This window comes from Mixophyes fleayi, chromosome 2 (genome assembly GCF_038048845.1).
Source record: "Mixophyes fleayi isolate aMixFle1 chromosome 2, aMixFle1.hap1, whole genome shotgun sequence".
Taxonomy (NCBI): Eukaryota; Metazoa; Chordata; class Amphibia; order Anura; family Limnodynastidae; genus Mixophyes; species Mixophyes fleayi.
In genome coordinates, this window is record NC_134403.1 from 223,593,254 (window position 1) to 223,612,183 (window position 18,930).

The 18,930-nt window shown below is 43.5% G+C and overlaps 1 protein-coding gene across 1 annotated transcript in view; it reads right to left on the reverse strand.

Annotated features, from left to right (window-relative positions):
• The window catches only part of LOC142138677 (protein 4.1-like), a 157,952-nt gene that overhangs the window by 98,275 nt on the left and 40,747 nt on the right, over nucleotides 1-18,930 (reverse strand). The window contains 1 exon segment of the mRNA XM_075195524.1: nucleotides 11,248-11,323. Within this exon segment, the coding sequence (XP_075051625.1) occupies nucleotides 11,248-11,323 (76 nt within the window).

The following is an 18,930-nucleotide window of genomic DNA, read 5'->3' on the forward strand; positions in this document are numbered from 1 at the left end:
TGGTGAGTCTTCCCAAGAGGGCAGAGGGAGATACTCCTGAAACCTTCTTGGAGAATTGGATGGTTCAGACATTTAGCAGAGAGTTTACGGCCCAGTTTTCGGTGGAGAGGGCATATTGTATTCCTACGCAGAGGCCGCCTACTGGTGCACCGCTGCGTACATTCATCACTAAAGTGCCTCATTATAAAGATCAGGATGCTATTCTATGTTTGGTTCGGCTTAAAGGTGTCTTAATGTATCGAAACCAAAGAGTGGCGGTGTTTCCGGATTTTTTAGTGGACGTGCAGAAAAGCAGAGCTCAGTTCATACAGGTGAAGTGGCACCTTCGTGAAATGAAGTTGCTATATGCTATGCTTTTCCCGGCCAGACTGCAGGTGGTTGCTGATGGAACTACCCTTTTCTTTGAATCACCGAATGAGGCAATTTCCTGGCTGGATAAAACAGTACCTAGAGGCCTTCGCCCAGATTGATGATATTGCTTTTTGCAATGAACTGTTTTCAATGTTTTACTTTTCTGGGTTTATGGACAACTATGTGATTCTTGCAGTTACTATGTTTAAGATGACTCTTTTTAGTATATATTATATTGTTTTATGATTGCACAAGTTGTTTTTTCCCAATTTTTCACATCTAAATGAACAGTCACTACTTTGCTATTCAAGAATGATAAAAAATCCTGAGATGATATGCCTAATATTCCCTGATATGCTGTATTTACTGACCGGATGGTTGTGGGGAACTGGAGGAGTAGTAGTGTGGATATATTGGCTGGGGATCCCCTTGTTTAAAAGACTATGGTCTCCTCTCCTCCTATAGTGTATATTAGCGTTTCCATACATACGTAGGGATTGCTGTAAAGATTGTTTTAGGGGATGGTCTATAGGTGTAGTTGGTTTCAGGCATATCTAAGTTGGGGCTGGATATACGGGAATGGAGTGGTTGGGATAAGGTAGGGAGGGGTTTAGGGTTACAACTTTTCAATGCAGTGTCATGTTGTTCTTGTATGCAAGTACTGTCAAATATCAAAATTCATGAATTCTATGTGTATTACTGTGGCTGTGTGGCTTGGAGGGATGGGTATTATGCTGTGCTATTCTATGTGTTGTCCCTAGTGTTATGGCAAATGGGAAGCAGAGTGGGGGTTCTGTAAAGTTTCTGACCTGGAATGTTCGTGGCCTAAATGACAAAATCAAAAGGTCTCTGGTTATTTCTCAACTATGAAATATGATGCGGATATTATATGCCTTACCAAGACTCATTTAGTGGGTGATAGACTTCTAGCCCTCAAGAAACCATAGGCTGGGTGGGCTTACCATGCTACTCATACCTGTCATTCCAGGGGGTTCTCTCACCTTATACGTAAAAAAGTTAGTTAATTTTGTTCTGGAGGCAGTGGAACCCCATTGGGTAGATTTGTTTTTTTGAGGGGCATTTTTGACTCTACTAGTATAAATCTGATGGCTGTGTATATCCCGCCCCCTTACAACAGCGTTGTCTTGTGGAAATGTAGTGATATTATTTCTTTGTCCCCGAATACTCCTGTGATTTGCTGCAGTGATTTTAATGCTATGCTGGATCCTGCTATATATAGGTGGAGGGAGTCGGGTGATTCCTCGCATGTTAGTCGAAATTTGCTGGTCTGGTAGGAAAATGGGTCTGGTGGATGTGTGGCGTCTGAAGCACCCGTCAGAAGTTTGTTCCTCCTGTTTTTCTACCACTCATTATGCATTTTCTCAAATTGATTTGGGACTTATTTCTGAGAGATTAGTGTCGGCTGCTGTGGACGCTACATATTTACCTAGGGGGATTTGGGATCATTCTCCTTTATTATTAACAACTTTAAATTTTAGTGCTCCCCGGGGACAGATATTTTGGAAATGCAATCCCTTTTTATTGACTTTGTTGAAGAATGGGGACACTCTGGAATCTCAGTGCGAGGGTTATTTTGCCACAAATGCACTTACGGCTGCCCCGCCTCTTGTTTGGCTTTAAGGCCTTTTTAAGGGGATCCCTACTTACTAGTATTAACGCTTTTAAAAAGGAGTCCAGATTGCGGGGGGACTGACTGGAGGAAGAGGCCTTGCGGTTGGAGGAGGTGTATCTTTCTTCTCCTATGGCAGCTGAAAGACAGACCTGGCTGGTGATGCAGCGGGAGTGGGCAGATTACCTTTTAGATAAACCTAGACATAAATTGCTGATCGCTAGATACGCTCAATATTTTGAAGCAGACAAGTGTGGTAGATTTCTGGCATACTTGGTTAGATCTGAGAGGGCGATGGCTGTGGTGGCAGGGATTACGGATGTTTCGGGTGTTGTACATACTGTAACTGAGGAGATTAATGAGGTTTTTTATGCTTACTTTAAAGATGCGTATGCATCTAGGACTGAATACTGATTCTGACCTAGGCTCATACCTGGCGACTGTTTCTTTGCCTGAACTGAGTGCGGATGGTAGGGAGAGTTTGGACTTGCCGGTCTCTGATGAGGAGATTGCTGCAGCAATCTCTTCCATTCCAAGTGGTAGGGCTCCGGGTGTAGATGGGATTCCTATTGAACTATATAAAAAATATATGGGGCTCTGTTTCCAATAAATATTTACGAGCCTTAGAAAGTTGAGTTATGAGTCTCCGTCTATGTCAGAGGCTCTTATAGTCCTTATTCTTAAGGCTGGAAAGGACCCCCTACTTCCGGACTCATACAGACCCATTTCCCTGTTGACAACAGATATTAAAATACTAGCAAAAATTTTGGTGTTGCGTCTGAATCAGGTAATTGGCGAGGTTGTGCATTCTGACCAGACTGGTTTTATGCCGGGAATATCAACGGCAATAAATTTGCGCATACTTTTTTGTCAACTGCAGTTACCCCACCCGGCGAAGGAGGAGACAGTGGTGATGTTGTTAGATGCTGCTAGAGCTTTTGACTCCGTGGAGTGGAGGTACTTATGAGCAGTATTACTGAAATTCGGTTTTGGGACGGGTTTTATCCAGTGGGTGCGATTATTGTATTCTTGCCCTACAGCTAGAGTCTGTGTGAATGGCTTTGTGTCCCGTCAGTTTACCATGGACAGAGGCACGAGACAGGGCTGCCCTCTGTCTCCCGCCCTTTTTGCGCTGGCCATAGAGCCACTGGCCTGTGCTATTAGGGCGCAATCAGATATTAGTGGATTGACGGTGGGTTGCAGGACGGACACAATTGCCCTTTACTCAGATATGTTGCTTTTTTTGCCTAATCCGGGTAGATCCATACCTGCACTGCTTAAGGTGGTTACAGCTTTTGGTTTTTATTCAGGACTTTTAATCAACTGGGACAAGTCTAGTGTAACTCCGGTAAGGGGACTCTGCCAGACGGGGTATTCAGTGCAATCATCAACCCCAGATCGAGTATCTTAAAGACAGGGTTCAGGCGTGGAAACAGTTGCCATTGACGATCATGGGTAGAATTACTTCGTTAAAATGATCCTCAAGTCAAAATTTTTGTATGTGTTGCAGCAGTAGCTGATCTACATTCCACAGAGTGTATTCCGCTCTATTGATAGTCTCATATCCTCATTGGTGTGGAAGGACAAGAGGGCCCGTGTTAAACTGGCTACTTTTTGTCGCTCCCGATGGTCAGGGGGTCTGGCACTTTCAAATCTGTAGCTTTATTATTTTGCCTTCCAGTTGGCGTATATTGGTGTGTGGCTGCAATCTCGGATGGATTCGGACCTCCATGATCTTCTGGTTTCTATGACAGGGTCTAAGCATGTGTGGGAGCAGTTCCTCTTAGCTGGCAGGAACTCTAGGGGTGATCCCGACCTGGTGACTCAGGCCTTGAGGGTGTGGTGGATTTCGCTTCAGACTGTGAATGAGTCAGCTTATGACCCGTGCATTCCGCTTTGGGATAATCTGGATTTTGGTGAATTTATGAAGATGGGAGGGGCTGGGGCTTGGCGTACCTGTAATGTTATGCATCTTGGGCAACTGTATGTGGATGGGACATTATGCTCTTTTGAACAGTTACGGGAAACATATGAATTGGCTAGGAGTCATTTCTTCAGATATTTGCAATTGAGGCATGCTTTGGCCTCGCAGTTCCGGGGGGCTGTTCCAAGTCTTAGTGCAGATCTTCTTAGGGTGCAATTGTCAAGATTAAGCTTGAGGCTGTCACGAGCCGCGGCGGTACTCACAGCCGTCACCATGACGACCGGGACGTCACTTCCCTTCAACGGCCGGACGCCCAGCAGTGTAGCGCCGCGTCCCGGAAACAGGGGACAGCCGGGCGCGTGCGCAGAAGCACCTAATAGCCTGCTTGCTATTAGGCTGTAATTATTTTATTAGTCAGCTCATGGGAGTAGTTGCAGAGCTAGGCTCTGATTGGCTCACCTGTACATTTAAGGCAATGAGGTCTGCTACCTCATTGCCGGTTATAGCATTCTGTCCTCAGTCCTGCTGCCTGCTTGTGCTATCCGTTTGGTTCTTGCTACCTTGGATTTGACTACCCGTGTTTTGACCCCTGCTTGTTCCTGGACCTGTGACCCTTCTCTTCTGACCTTTACCTTTTGCCTGGATTTCGGATTTTGCTCCTCTGCCTGTGTGTCTGACTTTTCGCTTGTCTCTGGATTTTGCATCTGTGCCTGTGACCCTTTGACCTAGGATTCTGCTTAACTTCAGCCCGCCAATCACTCCCCTCCTGGGTACTCCTTTAAGCCAGTATACGTTACTCGACCCTCGGTTGGCCCGCAGCCCAGTCTGTCCCCACCACTAGGGGCTCCAGCGAACACCGGGCCTTCAGAGTAGTCCCCGAGTTTCACTGTACTGGCTTGGGAGTTTCTAACATTATAACCGGCCATAACAGAAATTCCGGAGACCAACTCTAATGGAGGAAAGCGGAATCAAATCGTCTCCATTTCAAGTGCTGGCTGGCCATGTTGACACCGTGTATAAAATGATCCAGGGATTGGCCCAGCGTTTGTCAGCGCAAGAAGAGGCTTCCAGAGACCTGCAACCTCAGCAAGCTGCCTCTGGCGTACCTCCAGAGCCAAAGTTGAATTTGCCTGATCGATTCTCAGGAAGCAGGTCTGTTTTCCGCAACTTCAAGGAGAGTTGCAGGTTATACTTTCGCCTGAGGCCACGCTCCTCTGGTTCCGAACAGCAACAAGTAGAGATTGTTATCTCCCTACTCCAGGGCGATCCTCAGTCTTGGGCCTTCTCCCTTTCACCAACAAGTCCAGCCTTACAAACCGTGGATGCCTTCTTCCAGGCTTTGGGGTTGCTATACGATGACCCAGACAGAGTGGCCTCAGCTGAGTCTCACCTCCGGGCATTACGGCAAGGACGTCGTTCCGCTGAGGAATATTGTGCGGAATTTCGGCGTTGGTCTACCGATTGTGCCTGGAATGATCCGGCACTGCGGAGTCAATTGCGTTTGGGCCTTACCGAGTAAATTAAGGACTTTCTTGTTCAGTATCCTGTACCCGCCTCACTTGAAGATTTGATGCAGCTTGTCATTAAAATTGACCGTCGAATTAGAGAGCGGAAAACTGAACGTGAGTCATCAAGACCTCCTGACTCATCATCCAGTTCCGATTTTTCTTTGCTGGATACCCCTGAACCATGCGGCTGTGTGTTTATTTCCTGCCTCCAGAGGAATGCTCCAGAAGATGCTCACTAGGCCTTTGTTTGTATTGTGGCCAATCAGGCCACCTAGTACGTTCCTGTCCCAGTAAGGCGGGAAAACACCTAGACTCAAGTGCTGGAGAAGTGGTGCGTTTAGGTCTCCAAATAACCTCTTCGGAAAACTCTCTGTTAGTCCCTGCACGCTTAGCCTTCAGACATCGTTCCACTGACTTGTCGGTCTTCCTTGATAGCGGTGCAGCAGGTAACTTTCTGGACATTCTGTTGGCTCAAACCCTTGGAATTCCCGAAGTCAAACTGGATTCGAGCATTACCGCCTGTGGCTTGGATGGTAATCTCCTGGTTGGGGGCCGAATACTCGCCCCCAAGACCCCATTGGTTCGATTATCTGTAGGCGCTCTCCCTACTGAAGAACTCACATTCTTCCTGATCACCTGTCCCTCTGCTCCATTGATTCTGGGGTATCCATGGCTGCAAAGTCATAATCCTCTTATTGACTGGAAAAGAGGAGAGATCATCCGTTGGAGTCCAGAGTGCTCTACTTCATGTTTGACCCTGCCTCTCAGAACTCTGCAGCCTAGTCCAGAATTGTTGCCTACACCTTACCAGGACTTCAGTGACGTCTTCTGCAAACAGAGGGCTGATTCTCTCCCGCCTCATCGGGACTACGACTGTGCTATCGATCTTGTGCCGGGATCTAAATTGCCCAAAGGGCGTCTGTATTCTTTGTCTGCTCCGGAAACTCAAGCTATGGAACAGTATGTAGAGGAGAATCTAAGCAAAGGATTTATCCGTCCCTCTAAATCCCCGGTAGGTGCCGGCTGTTTCTTCATAGGTAAAAAAGATGGCAGTCTGAGACCTTGCATCGACTACCGTGGCCTGAACGAAATCATAGTCAAAAACACTTACCCGCTGCCTATGATCTCTGTTTTGTTTGATCAGCTCAAGTCTGCCACCATTTTCTCTAAGATTGAGTTACGGGGTGCTTATAATCTCATCCGCATCAGACAGGGAGATGAATGGAAGACCGCCTTTAATACCCTCTCTGGGCATTATGAATATTTGGTGATGCCATTTGGATTGTGTAACGCTCCGGCAATCTTCCAGGATTTAATCAATAACATCTTGCGAGAATTCCTGGGTAAGACCGTGGTGGTTTATTTGGATGATATTTTAATTTATTCGCAGTCCCTGCCTCAGCACCGCCAACAGGTTCGGGAAGTTTTGGAGAAGTTACGTCAACACCACCTCTACGCAAAATTGGAGAAGTGCGAGTTCGAAGTCTCCAGGGTGGCCTTCTTAGGCTATATCATTTCTTCATCTGGCTTCTCCATGGACCCCAGTAAGGTCCAAGCAATCCAAGACTGGGTTCTTCCTACTAACCTCAAGGCGATCTAAAGGTTCCTTGGCTTCGCCAACTATTATCGGAGGTTTATACGCTCTTTTTCCTCCTTGGTGGCTCCTATTACCGCCCTCACCCGGAAGGGCGCCGACCCAACTAATTGGTCTTCGGAGGCGTTAGCGAGCTTTTCTGCCCTTAAAGTCGCTTTCACATCCGCACCCATTCTTAGGCATCCGGATCCTGAGCTTCCGTTCATTGTTGAAGTAGACGCTTCAGATGTAGGAGGAGGCGCCATTCTCTCTCAAAGAGATCCTCAAAGCAAAAAATTGCACCCATGTGCATATCTGTTCAAGAAATTCTCATCTGCCGAAATTTACTACGATGTTGGGAATCGAGAGTTATTGGCCATCAAGTGGGCCCTCGAAGAATGGCGGCATTGGTTAGAAGGAGCATCTCACATTATTACCATCTTCACTGACCATAAATACCTTCAGTATATTCAGACCGCCAAAACTCTAAATCCTCGACAGGCCCGTTGGGCTTTGTTTTTCACCCGATTCAACTTCCTTATCACTTACCATCCAGGATCAAAAAATACTAAGGCTGATTCTCTGTCTCTGAGTTTTATGGCATCCCATCCTCAGCCTCCTGACCCGCAACCAATAATTCACTTGACTTCCATTCATGTCTAACTCAAGATCTTGGGGCCACACTCCGCCACTTCCAGAAAATTGCTCCAGCTCAGACACCTGCTGATAAATTGTTTGTCCCAGTTCATCTGAGGAAGTCGGCCATCATTGAATGCCACGACAACCGCTCAGCAGGTCATCCCGGTATCCAGAGGACCATAGAAATACTTTCCCGCTGGCTTTGGAGGCCCACCTTGTCTTTGGATGCGGAAAACTATGTTCGCGCCTGCCCAGAATGTGCCAGGAACAAGTCTTCCAGAGTCCGTCCTCCAGGTCAACTTCTACCCTTACCAACTCCAAACAGGCCATGGACCCATATTTCCATGGACTTTGTGGTCGACCTCCCTTTGTCCTCGGGTCATAACACCATTTGGGTAGTTGTTGATCGATTCAGCAAGATGGCACATTTTATACCCTTGCTCAAATTGCCGGATGCCAGAAGTTTGGCCACCTTATTTATTACTCATATCTTCCGTCTCCATGGCCTTCCAGAAGACATAGTCTCGGACCGAGGGTCCCAATTCATTGCACAATTTTGGAGGTCTTTCTGCAATTCCCTCGGAATCAAAGTTAGTTTGTCCTCAGCTTACCACCCTCAGTCAAATGGTCAGACGGAAAGAACCAATCAATCTTTAGAGCAATTTCTGCGCATATACATTTCCAAGTTTCACGATAATTGGTCCTCCCTCCTATCCTGGGCAGAGTTTGCTTATAACAATGCTTGCCACTCTGCAACACGTACCTCCCCGTTCTTCTGCAACTTTGGGTTCCACCCAAAAGCGAACTCTCTCTCCTCTGCTGTTACCATTAGTGATTCTGGAACACTTGCCTTCATTGCCAGGTTGAAGTCAGTTTGGAAGAAGGTACATTCCGCTCTGTGTCAAGCTTCTCTTAGGTCTAAAGCCTTCGCTGATCGCAATCGTGGTCCATGTGTATTAAAAGCAGGAGATCGTGTATGGTTGTCCACACGGAACATCAAATTGAGACAACCCTGCAAGAAACTTGGTCCTCGATTCATCGATTGAGAAGAAAGTAAATCCAGTGGCATTCCGACTCAAACTACCACCATCTTTAAAAATTCCCTGTACTTTCCATTGTTCTCTTCTGAAAAAAGCCGTTGCTCCCAGCAAACACAGTAAATCGTCCTCTAAAAAACCTTGGCCTCTGCTTATTAATGGAGACCGCGAGTTCATCATTGAAAAAATTCTGGACTCAAGGAAGGTTCAAGGGCAGGTCCAGTTTCTAGTCCACTGGAAGGGTTATGGCCCAGAAGAGCGAACTTGGATACCCCAGAAGCGTCTCCACGCTGAGAAACTACTTAAGGAATTTTTTAGGAAGTTTTCCCACTAAGCCTGGATGTCGGGGTTCTTTGACCCCTCCTCAAAGGGGGGGGGTACTGTCACGAGCCGCGGCGGTACTCACAGCCGCCGCAGCTCGCTTCCTGCCTGCCCCAGTGTCCCGGCCGCCACCATGACGACCAGGACGTCACTTCCCTTTAACTCCCGACCGTTGCAACGTCCGGACGCCCAGCAGTGTAGCGCCGCGTCCCGGCAACAGGGGACAGCCGGGTGAGTGCGCAGAAGGACCTAATAGCCTGCTTGCTATTAGGCTGTAATTATTTTATTAGTCAGCTCCTGGGAGTAGTTGCAGAGCTAGGCTCTCATTGGCTCACCTGTACATTTAAGGCAATGAGGTCTGCTACCTCATTGCCTGTTATAGCGTTCTGTCCTCAGTCCTGCTGCCTGCTTGTGCTATCCGTTTGGTTCTTGCTACCTTGGATTTGACTACCCGTGTTTTGACCCCTGCTTGTTCCTGGACCTGTGACCCTTCTCTTCTGACCTCGACCTTTTGCCTGGATTTCAGATTTTGCTCCTCTGCCTGTGTGTCTGACCTTTCGCTTGTCTCTGGATTTTGCATCTGTGCCTGTGACCCTTTGACCTAGGATTCTGCTTAACTTCAGCCCGCCAATCACTCCCCTCCTGGGTACTCCTTTAAGCCAGTATACCTAACCGGCCCTCGGTCGGCCCGCAGCCCAGTCTCTCCCCACCACTAGGGGCTCCAGCGAACACCGGGCCTTCAGAGTAGTCCCCGAGTTTCACTGTACTGGCTTGGGAGTTCCTAACAGAGGCACAAAGTTGCGTCCATATATTCAATCCTGTTGGGAGGGGTTGGTGTGGGTGGTCTGCCGGAGCTGCGACGCTTATAGAAACTTGATTTGGGGGGGAAATTAATGATAAAACCTGGGATACCATTTTGAGCAGTCTATGTCAGGTCACTGCCTCTGCTAGATTCCGTCAGGTTCAGTTTTTTCTTTTACATAGAGCGTATTTGACCCTTCTTCGGCTTTCCAAATTTAGATGTGAGGGGGGGACTTTTGGCACGTTTTGGAACTGCCCATTGGTGTAATCTTTCTGGAAGGAGGTTGGTGACTGTATAAAGCAAGGTGGGAGTGTATACCATCACAACAAGATTGTGCATATTCGGTTTGGTTCTGGCCAGGGATTCTCAAATTAATTAGATTGTTTGTTACCACCCTACTTATGTTGGCAAAGGTGGTCATTGCGAGGAAGTGGATGGCCCCAGAGGGTCCAGCCTTGAAGGACTGGGTAGATTTGGTCAATGGCACAGTTGGACACGGGCGATTCATGCATACAAGCAGAAATAAGCTTGACAAATATGAGAACATCTGGTATAGATGGAGAATATCTCCTTATGTTACAGAGTGTTTGAGGTAGGTGGATTTCTCTCGAATGACTTACGTCCAGAGCGGGCACCCAGCCACTATTATTAACACTTATTAAATCTGTTATTATTAACGCTGTTAATGATTCTGTTATTTAATTTTATTATTATCATTTATTTATATAGCGCCACTAATTCTGCAGCGCTGTACTCACTCACATCAGTCCCTGTCCCATTGGGGCTTACAGTCTAAATTACCTAACACACACACACACACACACACAGACAGACAGACAGACAGAGAGACTAGGGTCAATTTGTTCGCAGCCAAATAACCTACCAGTATGTTTTTGGAGCGTGGGAGGAAACCGGGGCACCCGGAGAAAACCCACGCAAACACGGGGAGAACATACAAACTGCTCACAGATAAGGCCATAGTCGGGAATTGAACTCATGAACCCCAGTGCTGTAAGGCAGAAGTGCTAACCACTTAGCCACCGTGCTGCCACATTAATACCTCATTGCATGCCAAATGTGGATAGATTGTGTGAGGAGATTATTCAGGTTTTGCATGTTAGCTATCGATATGCTGTGGTATTCTTTAAATATGCCTAAAGTTAGATCCTAACTTGTGTATATTGGCTTATGTATGAGATATATTGACAATATCTGCATGAACTTATGATATTACTATTATATACTATTACCCCTGTGTGGATTTAGATTTGTTTGCTGTAAGCCTACTGTGATGGGCTTTTTTAAAGTTATAAGAAGTTTTCTGTTTAAAAAAAACGTGTGCAACAGAAAGTCGCAGATTAACAGTGCATTGTACCAGAATGTTGCAGAAAATTCACAATTGATAAATCACTTTTTATGGGTTTAGGTCAAATATACACATGAAGTACAGATGTGCCATTACCTTGTTATATCTTCTGTAAGTTGAGCTGGATCAGGTGGATAAAACTTTACATTGAAGGTGAAGTCCCATCGAGCTCCTATGCAGAAGAAACACATCACACACAGTTTAATACATTAAACAAGGATGAAAGGACCAACAAGCAAGTCGCAGTTACTGACAAATGTAGGTATCACTGTTTTTTACCAACGATCTGAAAGTAATGCAACAGGCTTTACATAATACAATAATAATAATTATTGCCAGTAACGAAAGAAGCAATTCTGACGGGGACCTTAAAAGTAAAAAATGAAAAAGGACAATAAAAATATGTAAATTTTTGAAAAGAAAAATTAACATTCAACCATAACCTTACTTAAAATTTGAAGTGATTATTTTTAGTGACGAGTCAGCTCTCATAACACATGGTCTTCATACATGTATGAACAATAAACTAAAATGTTAATGCAATAAACATGCAGATAGATAGCTAAACAAAAAAACTAAAAACAAAACATTTCAGTAGTTCTTTGAGCAAATTTTTTTAGGCTTTACACTGGGAAACCTGTTAATAGATATCTTCACCTTAAATACATGCTCTAAACGTGGTAAAGCGATATCAAATGTGTGTGTGTGTGTGTGTGTGTGTGTGTATGTATGTATGTATGTATGTATGTATGTGTGAGTGTGAGTGTGTGTGTGTGTGTGTGTGTGTGTGTGTGTGTGTGTGTGTGTGTGTGTCTTAATGCAGGTTGTACCAATTATGTAAAAGTAACTAAAGCAGGAATCATACAAAAGTTTGTTAAGTTATACCACTTTTGCCTACTTTTCCCTGTATAATGCCCTTAAAATAAACCGTTATTTCACTATGCTACCAAAAGTAAGCCCTATAAACTCATTATAAGGGTGCACAAAGCAGTTACAAAAAGAATTATTGGTTCAACTCACTGAAAAGGGGTTGAAGCAGTGTTACTGAACCCTGTAACAGTGCAAGATTAAAGGCTATCACGTAAATGAATTAGTACCCCAGTCAGTGTGATTTAAACACCTGCGTTCAAGCAATGATATTATTAAAACCTGGCCTGTTATGGTCTTTACTCATTGTCAAAATACATGCTTTTTACTAGTTTATAAAATTAGTAAATCAGGTAAATGGGTATAGGATTGGAGCCAAATCGGTTCCAATGACCATGTTCCTGCTAACATTTGGGAGCATTTACGTTACAGCACAGTTTTACTGCTGCTTATTAACCACTGTATATGTCCAACACAATTGCAATGTGTGGTTAGTGGGGATTGCAAAATGGAAACCACTAAGTTAGATATCAGTTGTCAATGCATTCTGGTGGTCAATATGCAGTACAAATTGTATATTTTAAGAAAGACACTTGACAATATTTTTCTTTCACATTGAAACAAAAGCTACAAAACTAAACGCTTCAGAATAGTTAATGTTTTGCATTTAGAAAATTCTTTTACACTCCTTTCAGTACTGACCTAACCCTTCTAGAATCCCACCTGCATTAAAGACAAGAAGTACTTTCCCTTTTTCACTGTGATCTGAAATAGGTCTCTATGTATTCCTGACATTGTAGTGCCCACCCTAGAGACTGTCTGTATCTCTGAGTTGGAAATAAAGCTCACTTGAAATCCACACATTTGTTTTGTACTAGTATAACCTGGGTAGGCATTACATGAACTAAATTACCTGTCTAGCTATTCACATAATTTTGGCTGCCACAGGTGCGATTTAAAAAAAAAAAATGTCAACTTGACCCTTGAGGTTGAAATTTTCTTTAATACACTGATGGTTGGAAGTCTGTTTTCTTTATCAAAAAGGGTTAGCACTGTGCCATCCTGACTTAATGTAGTACTGATCAGTCAAATATGTAAGGCCATATTTACATATTTTTTTTTCTCCCCTATGGGAAATCCCGGAAGGGGAGGTGAAGTACAAGTGAAGAGGGAGTGAGACTATTTTAAGGTACAAGTGGTTTCCAGAAAGGTACAGATTGAATAATACATTTCAGTAAAACAGTTTCATACAGTTTTGGAGACTAGCTTGGCAGGAGGTAATACAGCCTCCTGCCCCTTTAACCAATCTGGACCGGTTCATTCAGACTGGACACGAATCCGCCCAGAAGGGTTAACAACTTTTAACACTGAGTGGCAGGTGGTAGTGTACATCCGCCCTGTCCACGAGCTGCCAGGGAGAGGGGAGCTCAGCCCACTCTCCTTCCCTGGTGCCAGACCGTCTGAGGCTGGAGATTTATCTTTTAAATCTTCCGCCTAAAACAACTTCCAGTGATCCTGCACCGGGATCTGGCTCTCCCCCCTTGACCGAAAACAGTACCAGAGGGAGAGAGGCCAGGTCCCGGGGCAGCAGCCCATGCCTTGCCGCTAACTGAAGCTCTTGGAGCTCCAGTATGCGGCTTAGCAACTCCTGGATCTATTTGATTTCAGGAGGCTACTGTGGAAGTCCCTCCGGCAGCCAATAAATCTGACTGCTGGGGGATGAAGGATCCAGGGCTGCCCTATAGCCCCCACTGGACCACCAGGCCCGGGTAAATACTTTTATTATTATTATAGAGACATACACTTGCACATTTAAACATTTTTACATTATACACATTTTAAATACTGATAGCTACACTCCCGTCGCTGAAGCGCCTATATACATTAAACAAAGTCATTGTAAACATTACACATTTGGGTCATTCCACATCAGATCACCCAAAAAAAAATGAAATGTCCACCACCCATCTCAGATTTGTTAGCAATCTTTTTAGTTAAGAGAGGTTGTCAAAACAACTATTTCTGCCAAATATCTCGACTGTCTGAGAATTAGTTGATTAAATATTGATTTTTCAATTTATTGAATAATTTACCAATCGCGGCATCTTTATCCAGTTTATTTGAAGTATAATGGGTGTTTTTTAAGGAATCACCACAAAATTTGGACCCCTAAGGTAACTCTTCCTCCCAAATCTAAAAATCCAAACCAAATTACTTTATCTGCCTCACGTTTGGAGTTACGGAAAAAACGCACGTTTTTCAAATAAAATTAAAAACGCTAGGTTCAATCAACATTAGGGATCCCCTTTTTTGGGGGGTATTTACAAAAGGTATGCATTACTACCACAAAAAAAAAAAATCAGCAGGTTACTCTGTTGCATAGTGGAGAAAAAAATAATGAAGTTGATGCTCGATTACTGTTGTACCGCATACATAATTTACACATTGTTAAAAACCATAGCAAAAAAATGAACTAAACTGAGGCGATGGGATAAAACTTCCATACAGGAAATGAAACAAACAGAAACTGATGGGAAGGGGATTCCCTTTAGAGAAACCAAAACTGAAACTTTCCAGAGAAAGAGAGAGGGAGACACAAAAACATAGTCAATCATGGCAGCTGCCCATGAAAAGTGCACATTTTGTAGTCTTTTAAATACGGACTGCCATATTACTGTCTACTCAAAAACCATTGGCTTACATAGCTGGGACCACTTTACAGATGAAGAAAAAGAACTTTTGATTCTGAGAACTGAAGTTTCAAATGCAGTAGCCAACAATTCTGCAACCTCAGTCTGCTACCATCATAAAAAGTTTCTGCTGCTAAGATATGAAGAATTTCAGAAAACATGCTGTAATCCTTTCTTGTCTCACTAAAAAGGAGCCAGAAAAAGATTAAAAGTTATGGCACTGAAGTGGGCCAAAGAACATGGTGACTGTCAGCTTCATGCTGTTATTAAGCCAGGACAGAAACTTTGCCCAAAATGCAGAATTCAACTGTTAAACTGTAAAGAACAAACAGACATAGATATGCTAACAGAAGAAGTTGAATCCCCAGTGGAGGGTGTAACTGAACCAGCAGAAACAGATGAGCTGAATGACAGTATTACAAAGCTTGGTTGTTCAGAAGTAAAATTGCATGGGGTAAAGAGAATACACCGGGAGACATATGCTAAAAGAAATAAAGAGCAGGCAAGTACAGCCATTCAAGAGAAGCTTACTGATATGTTGTCTCTCCCTAGCACATCACTAGAATCACCCCAGAAAGTAATCAAATGTTCAGGATGTGATGATTTATAGAGTATGATATATGAATTAAAGCAAAAGTGTGAAGAGGCGCCACGACAAGAAGTAATAAAAACATTAACTGGCACCAAACAGCTGGACAATTAAGCAGACTGCAGAAGAATTTAATGTCATAGTCGTCTGAAAACAGCAAAGACTGTGGCAGAAACATGTTCTCATCACAGATTTCGGCCTATTAGTAATGATGAGCTATACATATATCGATTGTCATCAGACAACATAAAGACAACAGGAACCAGAGTTAGTGTCACTAAGACAACAGTCACAAAAAATGTAGACAAAAGTGATCTGCACCTGGAACATACATAGCAGCAGTGTATGATAACATCTGGTACATTGGGTATATCATTCAATGTAATGAGGAGGAACAAGATGCGCTGGTACACTTCATGAAACGAAACCAATCAACAAATGTGCTGTCCTGGCCTTCAAGAGATAAGTGTTTTGTTCCTTTTATTCACGTCTTCTGTGTAACGGAAGTGCCTACTATCGAAGGAAGTACTGGAAGCCAGTATAAACTTTCTGCTGACACTTTAAGGAAAATGACAGACTGTTACAAGTTCCAAACAAGGGAAAAATAATGAGATTGTTGACTCAACTTCAGTTATGGACTAAAATTATGTTAAAGGTTTTAAATTTCATGGTTTCTTGTGTTAATTATGTATGCGGTACAACAGTAAATCGGGCATCAACATTTTTTTTATCTCCACACAGTACCCTGCTGATTTTTTTGCGGTAGTAATGCATTCCTTTGTTACCCCCCCCCCCCCCCCAAAAAAATCGGATCCCTAATGTTGATTGAACCTAGCATTTTTAATTCTATTCGAAAAACATGCACCTTTGCCGTAACGCAACACGGTAGGCAAATAAAGTAATTTGGTTTGGATTTTTGGAGACGGGAGGAAGAGTTACCCAGGGGCAGGCTGGGCTGGGTGGCAGGGGGGCATCTGCCCCACGGGCCGGTCCCATAATGGGCTATCTTGGGCTGGGTCACTGGGCCACCTGCCTTTTTTTCCTCTAAAATAGGCTGCTGAGTCAAGTCTTGACCCCCAGGCTGAAGTTTGCCAGCCCTCCCCTGGAGTTACCTTAGGGGTCCAAATTTTTGGGTGATTCCTTAATAAACACCCGTGATACTTCAAATAAACTGGATAAAGATTGGTAAATTATTTAATAAATTGAAATTTCAATATTTAATCAACTAATTTTCAGACAGTCGAGATATTTGCAGAAAGTTGTTTTGACATCATCCTTTAATTAAAAAAATTTCGAACAAATCTGGGATGGGTGGTGGACACCTCTGGTTGAACCGACATGGAATGACCCATTTAAATTACACTTATTTACACTGAAATGCACTTTCCCTTTCCTCGGCGCATATCGAAGGGTTTTACTCCTTCATTGCTGCGACGCTGGGTACTACACACCCAGTGCTGCAGTGCACTCTCTAAAATACACTTATTTTAATTAAATATACATTTAATTTACTTAAACAAATGCCCTTACACTTTAACCCATACAATGCTGTGGCGCTGGGTATACCCACCTGGTGCCGCAGCACACATATAAAAACATTTATTTTAATTAAACATTCAAACAGTTGCTTTTTTCATGCGGTGCTTAGTGCTGGTGATTTAACTCCATTTCAAGATGGTAATGGCAGGAACCCGCCACAGCTACATTTTACATACAGTCACTTTTAAATTTCCATTTCAACCACTGATTAACATTACATGTGCATTATAGAAGTTATTATGATATGAAATGCAATTTAGGTAACATTGGCAAACAGGTATCTATACTTCTACAAGACAAAGCAACAGTTCTTTTAGAAACCAGAAAGGTGGGGCAGATGATCTGTAATCTGTAGAGTAGAATATCACTATTTATTGCAGAACAAAAAGGGGGAGCAGCTGAAAGTAAAAAAAAAAAAAAGGGAGAGAGAGAGAGAGAGAGACCAGCTTACGATGCAAAACTCATCTTGTACAAACACAACACGAACGACTGATCAGCTAAAGAGGCTTAAATCAGAAGGCAGTGGGGCCATCTGGAAAGGGATCAATGTTGTCCATTCCCTCCCAGCTCACCAGTTCCACAGAGTTCTGTGCCAAAGGTTTATGCTTTCCCTCCCACTCCTCATCACTAAGCTGCATTATGCAGATTACAAAGCCTAAAAATGAGAACACAACTACAAAGATAAACAATCTTTTTTCTAAATATGGACACATGTTCAAAAGTCTACAAAAAGCATGATGACAATTTCATAAACATCTTAATATCAACATAAACTAGAAACAAGAGCAGAGCACAATAGCTCACTGCTTGTTAAACTCCACATGCCTTGTTCAGTATGCTGGCATACCCTAAATAACTAACTGTAGTTACAGGAAAACTTTCATCCAGAAATTCGTCCAGTTCAGAAACTGTTCCTTAGCCACTGTACCACGTGGCAGCTATTCTGAAAGGACAGTGGACAGACAAGTGTGTTTTTGTCATCTCAAAAACACAAAAACAAAAATATGACATTTTGTTAGTAATTTTTATTCTAATGTTTAATCACAGTCTTAAATAATGCCAAATGTGCTTCTTACTGTATTTATTTACTAATGTAAAGCCAAGCTTACCAAACAGAGCACCCCCCACCCCAAAAAAAAAAAAAATCACCGGTTTGCAAAATGGGATACAGCAATATCTGTAGTTACGTGATTTTTTATTTTTTTTAAAATTCTTTATTTTGAATGGTCAATCAACAAAAGGTATATACAATACGAAGTCAAAAGTTTATAATGTATACATGGAAGGACATTAACATTGTAATGGAGTCTAAGAAAAACGTCTTTTGACAACTTGAGAGATATTGACCAAATTTTCATTTTTTTTTCTTTTGTATAAATGTAAGAAACAATAATGGAAAAAGTAGAATGGGGGGGGGGGGTGAAGGAAAATTAGGAGGGAAGGGGGAGGGAAGACCACAAAGGTTGATGCAAGAGTGTAATCGTAAAGAAAGTGAGAATATGAATGTTAGAGGATCAGGAGATGGCGGGACAGGAGCAGGGTCCAGCTCGCCGCACATGGGCCACAACGGAGTCGTTAAAGAAGGCTATTAAAGGTCAGAGGGGAACGAGCGTTCTGCGAACTGCCAAGGGGCCCACACTTGGTTGAAAGCGTAACCTCTATCATGTAAGTACAGTAGTACGTAATTTCTTCCATGACTGCCAAATTTGCTTTTTAAGGGCAGAGAGAGATGGAGTGGAGCTATGTTTCCAATTAAGGGCTATAAGGGATTTAGCGGCTGTGAGGATATGTGTAGTCAGTTTTCTAGAAAATTTATCAAGGTCTGGAGGAGAGTAACAAAGGAGGAAAATCCAGGGGTCTTTCGCCACGGGAGCCTCAAATAACGTGTTGATAAAGCCATGGATCGGTTCCCAGAAGGGGGTGATAACTGGACAAGTCCACCAGATGTGTAGCATTGATCCCCTGTGGCCACAACCCCGCCAACAGTCAGGTGACGAGGAAGGAAACATTAAGTGAAGACGGGTGGGCGTATAGTACCAGCGATAATAGATTTTATAGGAGGTTTCTTTTAGTTTAGTAGATATGGAGCTTTTA